Here is a 19,510-nt window from a genome sequence, read left to right as displayed (position 1 = left end):
CGACCTATAAGATCTGCTCTTAGGTTTTACACACACACACACACACACACACACACATACACACACACACACTGGTTTTTGAAGGGTTTTGCCCTCTATGCCCCTTTCCATTTCCTACAGGTGAATTACCCAAACCAGCCAACAAGCATATATTAGCTTGAACTACTGAAGTGGATGGTAGCACACACAACCACACACTTGCACACACACACACACACACACAGTTGCACAGCCAGCATGTCCTCTATGGCAAATCATCACATGCTTCATTTTAATGATGTCATCAAAGTTCATTAATCATTCAAAGCGCAGATGAAAGTCACCCCGAAAGTGAGTTAACATTTTCCCTACCGCATCACTTATTCACACACACACACACAAGTAAACACACACACACACACACACTGAGAACCTAATGCAAATGAAAGCACTTCATAAAGATACATGTTGACTCCTAACGATGAGAGGCGGGCTCTCGGACCCTTCAAAAGTCACGCAGGGGCTCAGAAAGTTACAAGAGTGCTGAATACTCACACTTCTGCAGGCCGAACTGGAGATGCTGTTGAAGACTGTGTGTGTGTTGGTGGGTGTGTGTGGGGTGGACTTGTTGGGTGGGTGTGTGTGTCACAGTAGTGTGTTCAGTAAAAAAGGATATGGGCTGCAGACGAGGCGGATGCACCAGCTGCGAGGGAAGGTGGTCTGCTTCAAGCAGAAGAAGACCACCGGTGCCAGATCCGGATACGGCACCACCAGAGCACTCAGCTCGCTGCTGACGTCATCATCATCCACCTCCTCCACACACCCTGTTCTCTCTTCCTGCTCCAGAGGCCCCTCCTCTTCGTCGTTTCTCGGCTCCTCCCATCCAGGTGAGGGTGCTGCCTCCAGATTGGGATCAACTCCAGGGGAGGACGTGCCTCCTGCAGTGGGATCCACCTCCTCGGTTGTCATGGCTACGGAACTGTCTCTGATGTGAGGAAAGAAAGAGAAGGGAAGAAAGAGGAGAAAAATAATTCACATTAATAAATAATTCAGGTGTGTTCCATTACAGATGTGACACGTGAAATCAGTACACAGGGATTTTAACACCAGGTGTTTTCGGATGGTTGGTGCTTGTCAACTCGGAAAATCAGAAAGTCGTCAGGTCAAACAGCCAATCTCAGAACTAGAATACGCAACTGGAGACAAATTAGCGTTCTAGCGTTAAGCCTTAGGCAAGTAAGTTCTCGCTATCTGTCACATTCTGCCCTGAGTGCTTTGGCTACACCGTTCTGCAGATACACACAGACACAGAGCTGTTCCACAGCATCAGCTCTTCTGCAGATGGTGTAGAGCAGCATCGGCTCTTCTGCAGATGATGTAGAGCCGTTCCACAGCATCAGCTCTTCTGCCGTTCAACGGTATCAGCTCTTCTGCAGATGGTGTAGAGCAGCATCGGCTCTTCTGCAGATGATGTAGAGCCGTTCCACAGCATCAGCTCTTCTGCCGTTCAACAGTATCAGCTCTTCTGCAGATGGTGTAGAGCAGCATCGGCTCTTCTGCAGATGATGTAGAGCCGTTCCACAGCATCAGCTCTTCTGCCGTTCAACAGTATCAGCTCTTCTGCAGATGATGTAGAACTGTTCCACAGCATCAGCTCTTCTGCCGTTCAACAGCATCAGCTCTTCTGCAGATAGTGTAGAGCAGCATCGGCTCTTCTGCAGATGGTGTAGAGCCGTTCCACAGCACCAGCTCTTCTGCCGTTCCACAGCACCAGCTCTTCTGCTGTTCCACAGCACCAGCTCTTCTCCAGATGAGGTAAAGCTGTTCCACAGCATCAGCTCTTCTTCAGATGATATGGAGCCTTTCCAGAGCATCAGCTCTTCTGCCATTCAACAGTATCAGCTCTTCTGCAGATGGTGTAGAGCTGTTCCACAGCACCAGCTCTTCTGCAGATGATGTAGAGCTGTTCCACAGCACCAGCTCTTCTGCTGTTCCAAAGCATCAGCTCTTCTGCAGATGGTGTAGAGCTGTTCCAGAGCATCAGCTCTTCTGCAGATCGTGTAGAGTTCTACAGCATCAGCTCTTCTACTGATAATACAGAGCTGTTCCACAGCATCAGCTCTTCTTCAGATCATGTACTGCTGTTCCACAGCATCAGCTCCTCTGAGGATGACATCAGCTCCTCTGAGGATGATTCTGTGGAACTGTGATGAGGCAGTGATCATCCAATATCCTGTCCTCACTAACACTCTCGCTGAATGCAATCAAATCCTCACAACAACACTCCTCCACAGTCTAGTAGAAAGCCTTCTTCCTTGGACAGTAGAGACAGTTACTCCAACAAGAGCAGGATAAACTCTTTTTTATATACCCTTGACTTCTGAAGGAACGAATAATAAGCCAGTGACCCAATACTTTTGTCCATATTTCGTATGTAATTGAAACAAACAGATTTCTAAATGAATATTTAAACGCACAAATCACATCTGGATCCAGAAAGTGCAATTACTGTGTGGTATTCTCAGAAGTGTGTGAGTCTGAGGACCTTCTGCACACATCAAAAGTTCTGTAGCTTTTTTAGAGCCTTTTCAGAGAAGTGAAAAAAAAACTGACCTATGGTCAGACTGTACATGAGCCCATTCCAATATAGTATGAGTCATCAAGAGCTGTATTGTGGCCAGTGGTGTCAAAGGTATACACTTCTGTGTTTCAACAGAGAGAGAGGGGGAATGAGAGCAGGTAAAGTCCGAGAAACCAACGGACAGCATGCCCTTGAGTTCACTGGTTGACAAATGGACACTGATTTGGTCAAATGGTTCAGTTTTCAGTTGTGATGTAAATCAGACTGCAGGCTAATAATTAAATAGCAGTTATAAAATACAAAGGAATCCAGTGATTACAGAAATTCTCCAGGCTAGAAGCTAACTGACACGTGGTATTTACTAAAGTTTATGAGTGTTTGCTCTTAGCTTGCAGACCTTAATGCCAAGAGGCCCTTCTGTTCCATTTACTTTAAGCCTACGCTCTGCGCTAGCCCTCTGTGCATGTGTGTACACACAAGCCAATGTAAACATGCTTAGTCACTGGAATGAGCAGCGTAGCTTAGCATTAGCATCTCCCGCTGGGCCTTTAAGAGTCTGCCTAATGCTTACATTTATATCTTTTTGGTAAGTGAATGCAGCACTGGGAACTCAAGGTATAGCACGGGCAGGGAATCGAACCCATGCCTGCAAGCGGCGTTACCCACTATGCTATATTAGCTAATACAGCTACTTACCTAAAGTAAAAAAACAGGCTCTGAGCAGCCAGTATTATGGGCTATGTAGACTTATGAACACTAGTTCCCACTGGTTGCTATGGTATCCCAGGTGGTTGCTATGGTGTTGCTAAGCAGTTGCCAGGTAACTGCTGTAGTGTTTCTAGGTCGCTGCTATAGCATTGCTAAGCAGTTGCTATGATATATACTATATATATATATATATATATATATATATATATATATATAGTGGTTGCTATGATGTTACTAGGTGGCCGCTTTAGTGTTGCTGAGCAATTTCTATGGTCTCAAAAGTAATTGCTATGGTGTTGCTAAGTGGTTGCTACCTGATTGCTATGGTGTTGCCAGGAGGTTGCTAGGCGGTAGCTATGGTGTGCCAAAGTGGTTGCCAGGTTTTTGCTATGGCATTGGTGGCTAGGTGGCTGCTATAGTGTTGCTAAGCAGTTGCTATGGTATGAAAGTTGGTCGCTATGGTGTTGCTCGGTGTTTCAGGAGGTTTCCATGATGTTGCTTAGTGGTTGCTAGGGTGTTGGTAGGCACTTGCTATGGTATCTCTGGTGGGGTTGGATGCTCCCCCCCTGTGATGTTAAAGTTTCCCATAATCCATTTTTAACTAATCAGATTTACTCTGAATATTAGCACATGCCACGCGCAGTGTCACAAAGAAATTAGCTCCTAATTGAATTACACCCCCCACTGATTTTTAATAGGTGCTGCTACAGGGGCTTTCGAACAAGAACAACTAAGCTAGACCAAGTAATGTGTAAAATTATGATGCACTCAGATAGAGACACTTTTTCACATTCATCACTGAGAGTTTAGTGCTTGGCATGCCATGGAATGAATAATGCAACATGCCATTAGCAGGAAATGGGCACACACACCCATCCCCTAGCTCAGATTCCCCAGATGTGGGATACATTTTTTCAAATGAACGATATTGCTATATCTGTGTATTGCTGTATACAGACCTAACTTTAACGTCAGTACTTAACGCAACATTACCAATAGCTCAAAACAGCATTTCTGTCATTGCCACTCCGGGCTGGATTGCTGCTACAGCACTACTGGAACTTTGTTGGAGCTGTTGGAGCTGTCAGAACTGCGAGTCGTATTTGTGTAAAATCCTGTAGTATTACTCTACCGCCTCAGTCCACATGCTTCTTTACCTTCAGATCAAGCTTCTGGATCTCTCAGCTTCTGTCAACAAATGCACGTGTACTGCTGTCCATAAGGGGGCGCTTAAAGTGCGAATTTGTATTTACGATAAAAGGAGAGAGTCAATTCCACTCCAAAACTGTAAGGAATTTATTGTGAATGATTTGGTAACCATTTAGTTTAGCATATCTTTATGGAGTCCCACAGGGGTCTATTTTGGGGTCTATGAAACTGATGCTACTTATGGCAGTGAAGAATTGTGCGCTTATGTACAGGGTGTGAGTACATACAGGGGTTACAGTGCTGTCCCACTGTGTATTGTCCAACAACTCTAATGCAGCATCGCCGTTTTTTTTCAGCCAATCACCAGCCGCCACCTGTCTTGTTAAAAAGTGTTAAAAAAAGTCCTCTAATTACATCACGTTTTTTACTGCTTTCAGAAGTGACGTCACGTCTCTGGTATAAAAAGTAATTGCTATGATGTTGCTAAGTGGTTGCTACCTGGTTGCTATGGTGTTGCCACGAGGTTAGGCTAGGTGGTAGCTATGGTGTGCCTAAGTGGTTGCCAAGTTTTTGCTGCGGCATTGCTAGTAGTAATAACACTATTGCTATAGTGTTGCTAAGCAGTTGCTATGGTATTAAAATTGGTCACAATGGTGTTGCTCAGTGGTAGAGTTGCTAGATGAGTGCAAGGAGGTTCAGGAGGTTTCCATGATGTTGCTTAGTGGTTGCTAGAGTGTTGGTAGGCACGTGCTATGGTATCTCAGGTGGGGAAGGATGCTCAAGTGTTGCCAGGTGGTCGCTGTGGCACCTTGTGTGGATGGTTAGGTCTGGCTGTATTTAAAGCAGCTTGTTTATTTTTTATTTATTTATTTATTTTATTTTGCTCCTGGGCTCCCTCTACAGTTGTGGAGTGAAATTAGCTTGCAGTAAATACATTATACATCATGCTATGAGCTTCCCAGCTATACACATGCATTTGCGGACAAGCTGAGAAATCCAAAAGCTGAAACTGAAGGTAAAGAAGGAAGTGGACTGAGGCTGTAGAGTCATATTATAGGATTTTAAATGAACTGACTTTGGTTATGCAGCGTTACGCAGTTCTAGCGAGTGACCTTGTGACTGGTCAATGTTTCTGTAGTTGCCTGTAGATTTGAATGCTTTTGTTTCCAGTGAAATCTCAATAAAATAAGTGTCCAGTACTCGTCGATTGTTAACACAACAAGCATGATGAGTGTTTTACAGACTTGTATTTTTTACAAGTACCAACTACCTAGAAATCAAGTTATTAGGCCTTCCCTGACAGCCTATAACAGCCTGATAGCCTCAGGGTTCCCCACTGCTCAGCATGTACGACTACAGATAGATAAACAACTACAGAAATCAAACCACAGCTGTATTTCAGTACACAGCATGGAGGCAATGCTAAAGCCTTGCGGGGGTTCCCTTTGTACCTGAGTGTATGTGTGGGAGTGTGTGTGTGTGTGTGTGTGTGTGTGTGTGTGTTAGCATCTAGCATATGATGCCACTTGTCTGTTATCTGTTCAATCAAGCTTCTATTAAGTGTTAAATGTCTCCTAAATAAAAGTGACATATTCATTAAAATCTGAAATTAATCAAGCCGTCACGTGACGGGGCTGATTCCATTATGCGCAATTGGGCAGTAGAGCCGTTAGCCAATCAGACGCCAAAGAAGCACGCCCATCTGCAGGAAGTCTTGCTGGATTCATTTAACTGCTCTCGAAATTCGATTTGGATTTCCTAAGAGCGCTGGCCATCACAGCGAGATCGGTTAGTATGCGCTCTCACACACACACACACTGCCTTGCAAAAAATACTCTGTTATCCTCCTCTGTTAGGAAACCCACAGGACTGACCACCACAGAGCAAGAAGTATTTGGGTGGTGGGGTCATTCTCAGCACTGCAGTGACATGGTGGTGGCGTTTGCCGCTGGTACGAGTGGATCAGACACAGCAGTGCTTCCACACTTTGTCCTTATTAGACATTAGTAAAAGTCAGAGTCTCTGCTCTGGTCTGTTGCTGTGCAGTTTGTGTTGGTCATCCTCTAGAGTTCTTCATCCATGGTCATAGAACGCTGCCTACAGGACCCTGCTGGCTGGATATTTCTGGTTGGTGGACTTTTCTCAGTTCAGCAGTGATGCCGAGGGGTTTAAGCACTCCAGCAGCACTGCTGCTCCAGTGTCTGATCCACTGCAGTGTCCAGGAGATTGGATCTCCAGCATTTTAGGAGTATTTATTTACACATGCAGAGAGTTGTGAACAGCTGCGTTGACCAACAATCTGAATTGAGGTGTATTTTCGGGAGGTTTATCTAAAGGTGCGGAGCTGGAGGAAGAGGATGGGATTAGGGATTGGGAAATGGGGATGAAGTACCTAAAAAAGATGTGAGCAACAGGGTGATGGGGCAACGGAGGAGACAGGGTGTCCCCTCAATACCCAAAGGACAGACTAAAAATTTAATGAGGCAGTAATTACAATAGCACAGCTAAGGCCTTAACTCTACACATAGTGGGTTTCGAGCAAATACCATCAATACCATATGTTCTAGATATTTCTCTCAGGTGGGATTCTCTCAGGTGGGATGCCTGTTCTGTTCAGTTAGCCACAATAACACAGTCTGACCAGACGGAGGGCAGCATTTTGACCTGGAAGCTCAACCTTATGTAGATACTCCAAACTCCAACCCATTTTCATTAGGCTGAAATTTAGATTAGTGGCAGCGTTCTCTAAAGACTGACCTCACAACAGTTGTTTCCTGACCCCCCCCCCCCCCCTCTGCAGCCCTGTTGTGTCTTTGACCCTCGTATCTTCCTTTTTCACCCCCTGTTCTGCTTCCCTTTTTCTGTATCTGGCCTGTATGTGTGTGTATGTGTGTGTGTGTATGAGAGAATGCACACCAATGGGAATCTTCTCAGTATATGAACTCTCACTGTGTGTGTGTGTGTGTGTGTGTGTGTGTGTGTGTGTGTGTGTGTCCGTCTGTCAATAAGATGATTTGTTAGCCCTGAGTCTCTGCAATGTGTTTTAAGCACTCAGCAGTGGTCCTGGGACTCAAGGGCAGATTTATCAGCACACACTGGTAGCCATTACAAGCCCACTGTGACTCAACTTCAACCTGTGAGTGTGTATGTGTGTGTGTGTGTGTGTGTGTGTGTGTGTGTGTTTTGGTCTCCTACTCAAACTAGACCAAGGCTGCAGCTTCTTCACAGGAACACTGAGCTACCACACGCTAATCTTTCTCAGAGTAGTTCCTCTCGAATTGGTTTGAGGTGCAAAATCACAAACTCTCCCATTATCAGATAGCGTGAGCTGTCCGAAGGCTTTTCTCACAGGTTGTTCGGGCTATTTTAACAGTACTTCTCACTGTTTTGCTAATCTTCTGCAGCCCAGGGCCTTCTTGTTCAATCCACTGCCACAGCATTCTGGCTATTTTGCTTCATTTGTTTTATTATTCAAGCTCAGTGTTTGAAAAATGCTATTAAAGCATTTGCCCCAGTAAAACCGTATTTAGGAAATTTGCCATAATGCCTGCAGGGGAAACACAGCGGGGGAAATGGTCTCAGAAATCTTAACAATATTTGCAGCAGTTGGTGAATAATAGTAGTCTGTAAACAAGTCATAGCAGTTACTGAATAATTCATAGTGGATACTTAATAATTCATAGTAGATACAGAACAATTCATAACAAATATGGGAATAAATCATATGAAAATAATTCATTGTGGATACTAAAATATTCATAGTACAGCAAATCATAGTAGTTACTGAAGAATTCATTGTGGATACCGAATGTTTCCTAGAAGAAATGGAATAATTCATAGTGGTTAGTGTGTAATTCATGGTGTCTAGTGCTAACTAAATAATTTAATGGTAGATATGGGAGGAGTAATTGTGGATACTTAATAATTCATAGTGGATGCGAAACAATTCATAGCGGATATGGGAAAAAATCATATGGAAATTACTGCATAGTTCATTGTGGATACTAAATTATTCATAGTAGATTCGGAACAAATTATAGTAGTTACTGAAGAATTCATAGTGGATACAGAATGTTTCCTAGAATAAATTGAATAATTCATAGTGGTTACTGTGTAATTCATAGTAGATACTTCATATGTTCTAGTGCTAAATGAATAATTCATAGTGGTTAGTGTGTAATTCATGGTAGATACTGCATAGTGTCTAGTGCTAAGTGAATAATTCATTGTGGATACAAAATGTTTCCTAGAAGAAATGGAATAATTCATAGTGATTACTGTGTAATTCATGGTAGATACTGCATAGTGTCTAGTGCTAAGTGAATAATTCATGGTAGATATGGAATGAGAAATTGTGGATACTTAATAATTCATAGCAGATATGGAACAATTCATAGCGGATATGGGAAAAAATCATATGGAAATTACTGCATAATTCATTGTGGATACTAAATTATTCATAGTAGAGTCCAAACAAATCATAGTAGTTACTGAAGAATTCATTGGGGATATCTCCTAGAATATCTCCTAGAAGACATAATAATAATTCATAGTGATTACTGTGTAATTCATAGTAGATACTGCATAATTTCTAGTGCTAACTGAAGAATTCATAGTGATTACTGTGTAATTCATTAAAATAATTGTGGATACTGAATAATGTATAGTAGATACAGAACTATCTATAACAAATATGAAAAAATACGTAGCATTTTTATAATAATTAATTGTGAATACGGAATAATTCATACTAGATAGGGAAAACTTCGTAATTAGTAGTTACAGTGTAATCAATTAATGTTTATTCAGATGCTGAATAATTCCTACCAATTACTGTGTAACAGAATAATTCATTGTGGATACTGACTTATTCATAGTGGATATGGAACAATTCACAGTAGATACAGCATAATTCATAGTAGATATGGCATAATTTGTGGCAGATTTGTAATCTGAATAATTCTTAATAAGTAATTCATTGTATTTACTAACTAGTTACCAATAGTTACCATAATTCAAATCAAGAATACTTCATTGTAGATACTCATCAATTCATTGTAGTCATTGCATTATTCATAATGATTACTAAGTATACTGAGTAATTCATAGTATTTACAAAGTAATGTATAATAGATACTGAATAAATTCTAACAATAATTCAATAAATAATTTACAGTGGTTTTTAAAACATTTAGTATGTAATTCATAGTAGTTACTAAGTAATCCCTAATGGTTACTGAGTAATTCAGTAGAAGAAACAGTGAGGGTAAAATGCTATGTAAATATATAAATACTAAAATATTATAAAGTACTGATAATAAATAATAAAAGTAGATGGATCCTTGATCAGTAAAATTATTCTCTTATGATAAATAAAATGATGTAGAAGACTAAAGTGTCTAAAGTGAAAAGTGGAATTTCTATATATTCCACTTCTGGGTGGCATGGCGACGATGTTCATGTGTCATAACTCTTCATTATGATTCATTAATTTCTTCAGTGGAGTCGCAACCATGCCATTTTATCCATAATCACACGCTAATCCCAGAGATGAGCGACTAATCCATAAACAACCTGTCACACTCCTCTCACACGGCCATGACCTCCAACCTCCAGGGATTACACATACACACACACACACATACACACACACACACACATACAGCTCTCTGACCCAAGGATTTGGACAGGCTTGAGTGTGACATATTGACTCCCAGTGAAAGCTCTGTCTTATCTAATTACTCATATTCAGAGATGTGTAGAATGCTCGTCAGTGCTGCCCATGCTTTTCACAACATTCCACTTAAGCTGTTCGGGAAAACGTCCATCCATCCATCCATCCATCATCTTATACACCTGTCCAGGTCAGGGGAACCATCCCAGAACTGTTGGGCCAGTAATCCCATTAAGAACCATTTTTGTGAAAGAGCTGTGGGTATGAGGAGCATTTAGTATTTGGACACAATGAAATGCACAACTGAGTGAATTACACTGAGTGTGTTACTGTTGCTCGGCTTGTTGTTGGAATGCTCAGGCACTGCACACATCCTAGCCCTGAGCACTGCAGCACCAGGAGCTTTCACACACACTGTTTGTGTTGGTGTCTGACACATCGTTCTCCACGGCACACAGAGCAGATGCAGCCTCTGCTGTCATCATCGCACCACAACAAATGTACAGTCTCACGCAAGAATCGTTTGGTTAGGTGGGTTAGGGGCCAGCGGTGTCGACACAAATACTATTGCAGGTGGGGTTTGTAGCAGGGTGAGGATGGAGGTACAGATGCAGTTGTCTGCGTCCCAGAGTCAAAGTCACTGACTACTAGAGTCTACTAGAGTAACTATAACAATAACAGCCATAACAACAATATCTAGAACAATAACAGCCATAACAGTGACTTTACAGAGTACAAAAACAATAACAGCAATCACATCAATGACAACAACAGTATCTATAACAACAATAACAATACCTACAACATCAAGAACAATAACAATGACTATGACAACAGTAATAATAACAGTAACTATAACAACAACAGCAATTACAGTAACACTACATATACTAATTGCAGTATCAATACCTATAACAATAACAATGACTAACAATATTAACAACAGTAATAATAACAACAATGACTATAACAATAACAATACTAACAATATTAACTAGTGATGACAATGACAATAATAACAACAGCAATAGTACCTATCACAACAATAATAACAACAGTAACTATAACAACATTAATGACAATGACAGTAACAACAATAACAATAGCAACAGTACCTATCACAACAATAATAACAACAGTAACTATAACAACATCAATGACAATGACAGTAACAACAATTGCAACAGTACCTATCACAACAATAAAAACAATAGTAACTATAACATTATCAATACTAACAATAGTAACTAGTGATGGCAATGACAATGACAACAATAACAATAGCAACAGTACCTATCACAACAATAATAACAATAGTAACTATAACAATAACAAAAACAACAATGGCAACAACACCAGCAGCAATACCTATAACATTAACAATGATATAATAACAATAACAACAGTTATGCCAACGGTAACTATGAAAACAACAACAATAATATCAATAGTATCTATAACAATAAAAGCAATAATAATGACAATAATGAAAATACCTGGAACAATGACAACCATAACAGTGACTTCAACAACATCAGTAACAACATCAGTGATAATAACAACAACAACACCAACAACAAAAATATCAGTAAAGCAGGACCTCTAATAATCTTTAACAACAACAACAGCGAGTGTTGTTAATAATAAATAATTATAATAACATTGTATTAATCACTACTGTCGAAAAGCTAACTTGTCATACTAATAATCTGTATTATTTATACACAATTACACACAGCTACACACTAAAGCTACACTTAGATCCAAAGGGGTTCTTTAACTCACAGTGATTGTGGAACCCTTATACATATACAATACTAACTTTAGAGCCCAGTCAGTCTGATTGTACACAGCCTGTTTCCATTTCTATTAACACATAGCAGGCAACAATCAAATGGCACCCCCTCCACACAGACACACACACACACACACACACACACACACACAGAGAACAAAGCCTTTCCTTCAGGCACACACACCAGGCTGGCATCTCCGCAGTGTACCTGCTCTAGAGGAGACAACCATTCAGCCTCCACCTGCACCACAAACACACTGCCAACACCACGACAGCCTGTGTGTGTGTGTGTGTGTGTGTCTCAGAGGGAGAGAAACAGAACAGGAAAATAGAGAGAGAGAGAGGGAGAGAGAGAGAGAGGGGAAAGAGAAACAAAGTGTGTGTTTGTGTGTGTGTGTGTGTGTGTGTGTGTGTGTATGTCAGGAGGGTGTATAGTGGTCTTTGTTACTATTCAGATGAAAGCTGTTACGGAGCTGAATGGAGCTGCTCTTTATGTCAAAGCTCACCGTCTACAAAGAGAACGGGTTCTCCATGAAGCTCAAACACAATCAGACGGTCGGCGGCTGTGGAACAGCCGGTCAGGAAGGAGGGAATTTCTATTCAAATGCCCTTTCTTTCTCCCTCTCACCAAAAGTGTTCGGCTGATTCTCTTTTTTCCCCAACAAAAACCACAAGCAGTTTAACCCACAGTGTGTTTCAGTATTTCGCTCACTTTTGGGAGCTTTCACACCTACAATATATTGACAAAAGTATTGAGACACACCCTCGTTTAATATTTCTTCTGAAATCCAGGATATTGAAAAAGAGCTGACTCCTTTTGTTGGAGTAACTGTCTCTACTGTCCAGGGATTCCCAAGGCTTTCTGCTAGATTCTGGAACATTGCGGTGAAAATCTGATTGCATTCAGCAACAAGAGCTTTCGTGAGGTCCGGGTGTTGGGCGATCACCACCCCACCTCATCAACCATAAAACCAAAACCAACACCAACCATCACTCCACTCTGGAACACTGTTCCTCCACTGCTCCACAGCTCAATGATGGGGGGGCTTTATTACCCCTCTAGCCCACATCTGACATTAGGCACGATGGTTCGTGTTTATTAGAGTTATCCTATTCTATTGGAAGGGAACATTTGGACTATCTGTCATCAGCTCTCATACTTCAAGGTGCGTCAGATGGTTTTATCAGTGAAGAAGAACCTGAAGAACCATGTTTCATGGCACTCAAAGAACCATGGGACGAAGGGGCTTTACACCTGTCCATGCGTCATGAAGGGGGCGTGTCACATCCAGAAATCTACATAGCAAACGGGTTCTGGACTAGTTCTGGCCCACACTGACCACACCATGCCATGGAACGATGCAGACGACTTTCTCTGAATCTGGGTGCCAAGAAACAGGCACATCTGCCTCAAGTTGGGCCAGTTTTGGCCCAGAGTGGCAGTACCAACGTTTACATAGTAGGTCCAGACCCAGAAGACCCGTGTTTGACCCAGAATTGTCTGCTATCTGGGTGCAAACAGGACTATAAATGGACTAGACTCTTACACAGCTCTTGAAAACATCTTAGTTTGGGCCAAAGTCTCAGATGGACTAAGTGCTTAGTCAGGATACCATGCACATGTAGATGTCTCTCTCTCTCTCTCTCTTTTTCCCACCAGGCCTCACCAAGGTCAAGCGAGTGACTGTAAAACAGTGAGCAGTTAAAGGCCTCGTTAGCATAACAGGTCAAAGAGAGAGAGACATACTCTTGTCGCAGCTGTAGAACCACCCTGTCAGTGTTTTACACCCTGTGCCTCAGTGTGCGCTTCCTCAGCCTCTGCGAGCGCTCCGCTGGGCTGCGGTGGTACTACAGCAAATAAGGGAAATGAGCTGGACTTAATTGGTAGTGGGGCTCTGAAATTACTCACCGTGCCAGAGATGCTGGCCTTTTTACAGCCATGCCATTAAGGCCTTCGCTCAGGAGATCAGGCTGACACGTCCGGCCACAGCCGAGACAGGAAGGGGAGGAAGGAGAGGAACGTGCTGGATGGAGTGGCATGTGGTGGAATCTGGCATGAATGGATTATTTGGTGGAGGTCAGCCTGAACAAGGTCCAAGTATTGGACAGTCTGTCTCCTCTCCATTTGTCTCCAGACATCAATGGAATATAGAATTGAAGGTGCAGAAGAATCTATAAGTATTTTAACTTGATATTTGACATATAAATAATAAGCATGTGACTTTGGTTGGGGCGCACAATGCTCAGATGCCCTATAACAAGCCTATTTACCACCCTGTTATTGTTTGCTTTGGGGTGAAAAACACTGTTTTGCCTTTTGCAGAGAGCTGTAGGGTGATTAAAAAAAAACTATAATCTGCCCTGGTCGGCTGGTCTGCATCACCATGATGGCACACAGCCACTTAGCCTACCCTAGCATAGCTTAGCACAGCTTTGAAGACTGTAGCAAGAACTAATCCTTGGTAATGTAATTACTATTCCCAAGTCTTTTCAGCTAGCGATGCTGCTGTCCTCTTTAATTCGTCGTAGTGTCCAGTTAGCACGGTGTACCGTTAGCTAGCTAAAGAGATTATAGTAGGATCCGGTAGGGTAAGCGTTTTGCCGATTTGACTAACACCCAGGTGGCTACAGCTTGCTCACTGTCCTCAGCCAGTCGTAGCACCAGGCTAGATTCGCTGGCTTCACTCGTTCAGCTATGGTTAGCTTCTAGAGCCTGTTTAGCCTCACTTCTACATTCTCCTTAGGTAGGTGTTGCACTTAGCCCCGAAAGGCTTTCACTAGTGGGCCGGGTAGTGGGCTGTGAGTAAGTTGAGGAGTAAATTTGACCAAATGAACCCCAGGAATGCCACCATAACAAGCAGTCCTAAATGTCACTCATTCTCGACTTTCCGAGGTTTAGGTACCATGATGTGTGAGAACTGAGAGAACTCTGGGCTGTAGTACAAGCAGCTTCTGCTTATGGTGGGATGCCACCTAAAGCCCCCTAAAGTGGAGACACTATTTGCAATAATACAGCACAAAAATACAGTTCAAATACTTCTTAAAAATTGCAAATCCCACATTAGTGATTCATAAATGGTATGGGTGACCTTTGACTTCTAGTGTAAGTTAGCCACATTAGCCTCATAGCTCCAGTGCTAAACTACACAAAGCAAAAAGGTCATGAAAAATATGTCAGTGGCCCACTGACTGCATCTGGAGTGAGGGGAAAATTGCTGAATCATCCCTTTAATGAAGAATTGCATAATCGCTTTGCAAACCAGTGTGCTGAACAAAAACCTTGTATGTCCATGTTTGATGTTTTGTACTTTTTGAACATTATGTAAATCTAGCCATCATTCTTTACATTCTACCAGAATGTCATCGTAAACGGACCAATAGAAATGCTCCAAAATTACTTGGACTAATCTCCTTCTACATTGACTTCCATTGAAAGCTCAGAAGGTTTTTTCCTTCTCCTGTAAAATTGCCATTTTGGACACATGAGGTTTTTCTCTGACAACGACGATACGTTGCTTTGTCTATATTACATGGTCTGTATTTTGCTCTGTTCCGTGCCAGCTCCAGCATTTTGGCTCTAAATTGAGTCAGAGAGAGTGAGAGAGAGAGCAGCAAATAGAGAGAGGGAGAGATAGAGCTAAAATTACGGCGCGTGAGCTCATCACCACAACACGTGCCATCGCTCAAACAAAAGCACAGTGGAAAACGAGCTCTGAGGAACAGGACAATGACAGCACCTGGACCACCTCAGCATGTGGGTGTGTGTGAGAGTGTGGGTGTGTGTGAATTATAGTTTTCATTGGGCATATCAGCTGGACAGCACTGACCTATTACCCCAGCCCCGCTGCCCCTCTGTCATCGGAATGACGAATGTTGTCCATTATGGTCTTTCCATCACCAAAATAGACCTGGTCGAGATTCAGTAGTTCATAGTAGTTCAATACTGTCCGAATTACTGCCCGCTAACACTGCTGCACATACTGTATAACTGACCAGGGGTGTCACATTTGGGCTGAGATAGGATGACTCTTCGCAGCTCACAATGCTGGGGGGCTTTATACCCCTCTAGCCCACCATGCGAGGCATTAGGCAGCATGGTCCCTATAGGTTCATGTCTATCTGCTCCAGGTGGTCCTATTCGATTGGGAGTACTTCTCTACAGGGTCTAGAAAAGCTGTGTGAATGTGTGTGTGTGCATTTGCACATCTGTGTTAGCTAATGGCTGCGACTTAAAGTAGCCAAAGGCAATCATTAGAAGGGGTGTCCACAAATTTTTGGACATTATTCCAATTCACAAACATTTGGACAGCAATACTCCAATTCCGACTACTTAATAACCCCATCATTCCGAAGACTCCGTGGAAAATGTATGTGAATGTGCTTTGGGACATATCTGGCAACCCCAGACTGCAGTAGTGGCATTTATTTTTCCCATAGACAAAAACAGCCTGAAGGCAATGGCATCATCTTGCTCTTTCTGAAGGTCAGTAGGTGAGCTTGACCAGAGCCTCCGCTGGGAGAACCGTGAGAAACATGATGAGCCTGGCGCTGAGGCCCATGTTTTTTCCCCCCTCCTTCCCCTCGTGAAATCAGCAGGAGGAGCAGGTGCCTCGTTGTGGGATATGGGTTAATTAAATTTGCATTTTCGTATTTTTCCGATTGAATTAACGAGGCCTAATGAACACCTGCTAGAGTGGCCTCGTCCATGCTGACAGTGTCACCCCTGTAAACACACACACACACGAACACATGAAACTCACAACCAGCTCATACCCCCCCCCCCACACACACACACACGCACAGGTAAATATGGTAATACATTATGTGGACTGGAATGAAAAAAGGAGCTACTCGGGATTCTGTGTTTGAGATGGAATTATTAGGGAATTAATTCGACTGCAGGGACGACTGCAGAACCGTATCAGTGGCTCTGCAGCTCTGATTTGCGGCCGGCTCTGCAGCTCTGATTAGTGTTTTCCTGCGGGTGGGACTGTCTTTGAAACGGAAGTCTGTTTACATACAGTAACAAATCCCACAGCTAGTCACAGATAGGTAGATTCTGGAAAAGCAGAGCAATGTTTAGGCACTGATTATTATTATTTTATTATTTATTTAATTTAATAAATTTTTTACCATCAGAGCTTACTCCTTGCACACTACCCATGGAAATCTGTGAAATTTGTGGCGTCTTGTTTCATGGTTGCCGCATAAACCACCTGTAATTCCCATAATACCATGCCCAAGACTTCTTCTTTATGCATCTTGAAGTCCGCTCTCAGGCTGAACTTGTTAGGACGGCCTGATTTGGCGATGCTGGCAGTTGTTTAAAATGTTCTCCATCTGTAAATGATTTAGCGGACAGTGGAATGGCTGATTTCTACTCATTCTGAGATCTTTTCAACCCCCTTTCCAGACTCACCTACATCTACAGGCTTCTTTCTGATGGCCTCTGAGAGATGTTTGGGTCTGTCCCTAATGATCTTCCCCACACACTTCAACAATCTAAAGACTTCTAAACAAATACAGTGAAAATAGTTGTTGATACCTACAAAGCTTCCAGCTTATTGAGGCTTGATTTGGAATTAGTCCTGCAACCACTTTCCCACCATTTCCCACCAAAGCTTTTCTCTAGGATTTAAATCTGGAGATCATAAGGCCACACCAGAACATTCCAGGACTGATTCCTTAACCAGATTTGAGTTGGTTTGGCTTGGGATCATCGTCTTGCTGCAGAGCCCAATTATCACCAAAGTTCAAGGCCACAGAAGGCCTTGGTATTTCGGTGAATCCATGATGCTAGTCACAAGGTCAAGATTGCCCTGCAGTTCCTGCAGCAAAAAAACACCCCTACATCATCACTGCCCCACCTCCCCACCTCCATGGGGGACAGTCTTTTTATGGTTTGATAGGTGGCCGCCACCTCCTGCCACCTTGATGGCAATTATCAAAAGCTGATCTGCACTTTCGAGCTTTGAGTACGGCTTGGCTTGACCAGCCATCCCTTTAGAGCCATGTAAAACAAGCGTCCAGCCTTTTTTCTGTCCTGCACCAAAGTAGAGGAATGAACATCCAACAGTTGCTGTCTTCAAAGAGTACTTGGGTGAAGAGTAGAGTATTATGGTCTCCATATTGACTTGTGTTTAGTAGAGTCTAAGCTTAGAGGTATCTTTGAATTTTTTGTCTATTGCTGTGCTGCAGAACTCTAAAGGCCTATCCATATTTGCACATATGTGGGAATATATATATATATATATATATATATATATATATATATATATATATATATATATATATAATTAGCTAATCATAAAACCAATGTTACCCCTGGCAAATACTCATAGCAGACCACTGGAAACATCCAAAACATTTTTAGATAAACATAAAAAATAAAAAAAAACAGTGCAAGCTTTTAATTAATGATTAAAAAGCCCTTTGAACACCAGACAAGGACAGAAGTCAAGTGTTAAAAAACATCCTGAGGGGGGCTCAGCTGTCAGGGTGGCTCAGCTGCCACTATGGCCTGGGGGTCGCGAGTTTCAATCCCGAGCCATGCCGCTCTCTGAGAGGACACAATTGGCCGTGGTCTCTCCAGGTGGGTAGATGGCGCTCTCTTCCCTCATCCTCATCACTCGTAAGCAAAGTTGGCCGCCACAGGCGTGTGTTAGCTGGTGCGGTGGAGCTGGGGACCCAGCACTTTCCTCTGAGCGTATTAGCTCCCCAGTGGTGGCTGGCTTTGCTTGTATCGGAAGAGACGTGTGTTAAGTCCAGTTAGGACAGTTATTCTGAGCTGCTTGATGGACATCGCTGCTGAAGCTGAATGCAAACAGTACTCCAGTAATCCCACACAGCCTAGAAACAACAAGAACTGTATAGCTCCATTACAGCTAAACAGACGGAGCGGTTCTGGCTTGGCTCAGCGGATTTTCTTCCCCTCGCTCATCCCTCTTCCTCTTGCCATCTCCGCTCTCACTTTGTTTAAGCAAGAAGAATACTCACTCACTCCTTCTGTCATTTAAACTAACACCCTCAGTCTGCCTCTGTCTCTCTTTCTCTCCCTTAAAGCACTCACACACACACACACACACAGTTTGTCGACACATATACAGACTCCCAGCAGCTCTGTGCAACACTGATAAAGGCCCAGTGCATGTGATAAAACTTCACAAATAAAAGTAGGCATTCAGAAGTTGGACATTCCTCTTTTCTCCCCCATTGTCAGCTTCAACAGTCGACGGGTGGGACATTTACGCGTGTAGGGTAAAGCTGCTAGCTTTGCTGAGCACAAACGTACAGTATGGTGACAGTATTTGAGCCTAAAATGCCACCAGCAATGCAGCTTGTATTGCTGGTGGCATTAAGGCTTGCCGTAGTGCGTTGCTATTCGAATGCTAGCATAGCTAATACCCATTTTAATTGAATGCTCTTCATATTATTCCACGACCAAAACTCATCGATTTGTTCCAGAGTGAGTAGATGAATCATTTTTCAATGGATATTAAAATAAATGGACACGATCCAGTGCTTGGAAGTGCATAGACATGCAGATAACCCAACAGGGAGCTCCCAAGAGGCATAGCCTACAAGAGAGGGTGAGTTCTAGACTCAATGATGCCACAGCCATCCA

At 42.7% G+C, this 19,510-nt stretch overlaps 1 protein-coding gene across 1 annotated transcript in view; it reads right to left on the bottom strand.

The window, feature by feature from the left end:
- Nucleotides 1-624: 624 nt before the first annotated feature.
- Nucleotides 625-19,510, bottom strand: part of LOC140559425 (uncharacterized) — a 51,306-nt gene continuing 32,420 nt past the window's right edge. Inside the window, exon 2 of the mRNA XM_072682932.1 lies at nt 625-964. Coding sequence (XP_072539033.1) covers nt 625-948 — 324 coding nt within the window. The 5' untranslated portion in view covers nt 949-964. The remainder of the gene's footprint in view (nt 965-19,510) is intronic.

Source organism: Salminus brasiliensis, chromosome 7 (assembly GCF_030463535.1).
Source record: "Salminus brasiliensis chromosome 7, fSalBra1.hap2, whole genome shotgun sequence".
NCBI classification, from domain to species: Eukaryota; Metazoa; Chordata; class Actinopteri; order Characiformes; family Bryconidae; genus Salminus; species Salminus brasiliensis.
This window is presented reverse-complemented; position numbering and strand designations above follow the sequence as displayed.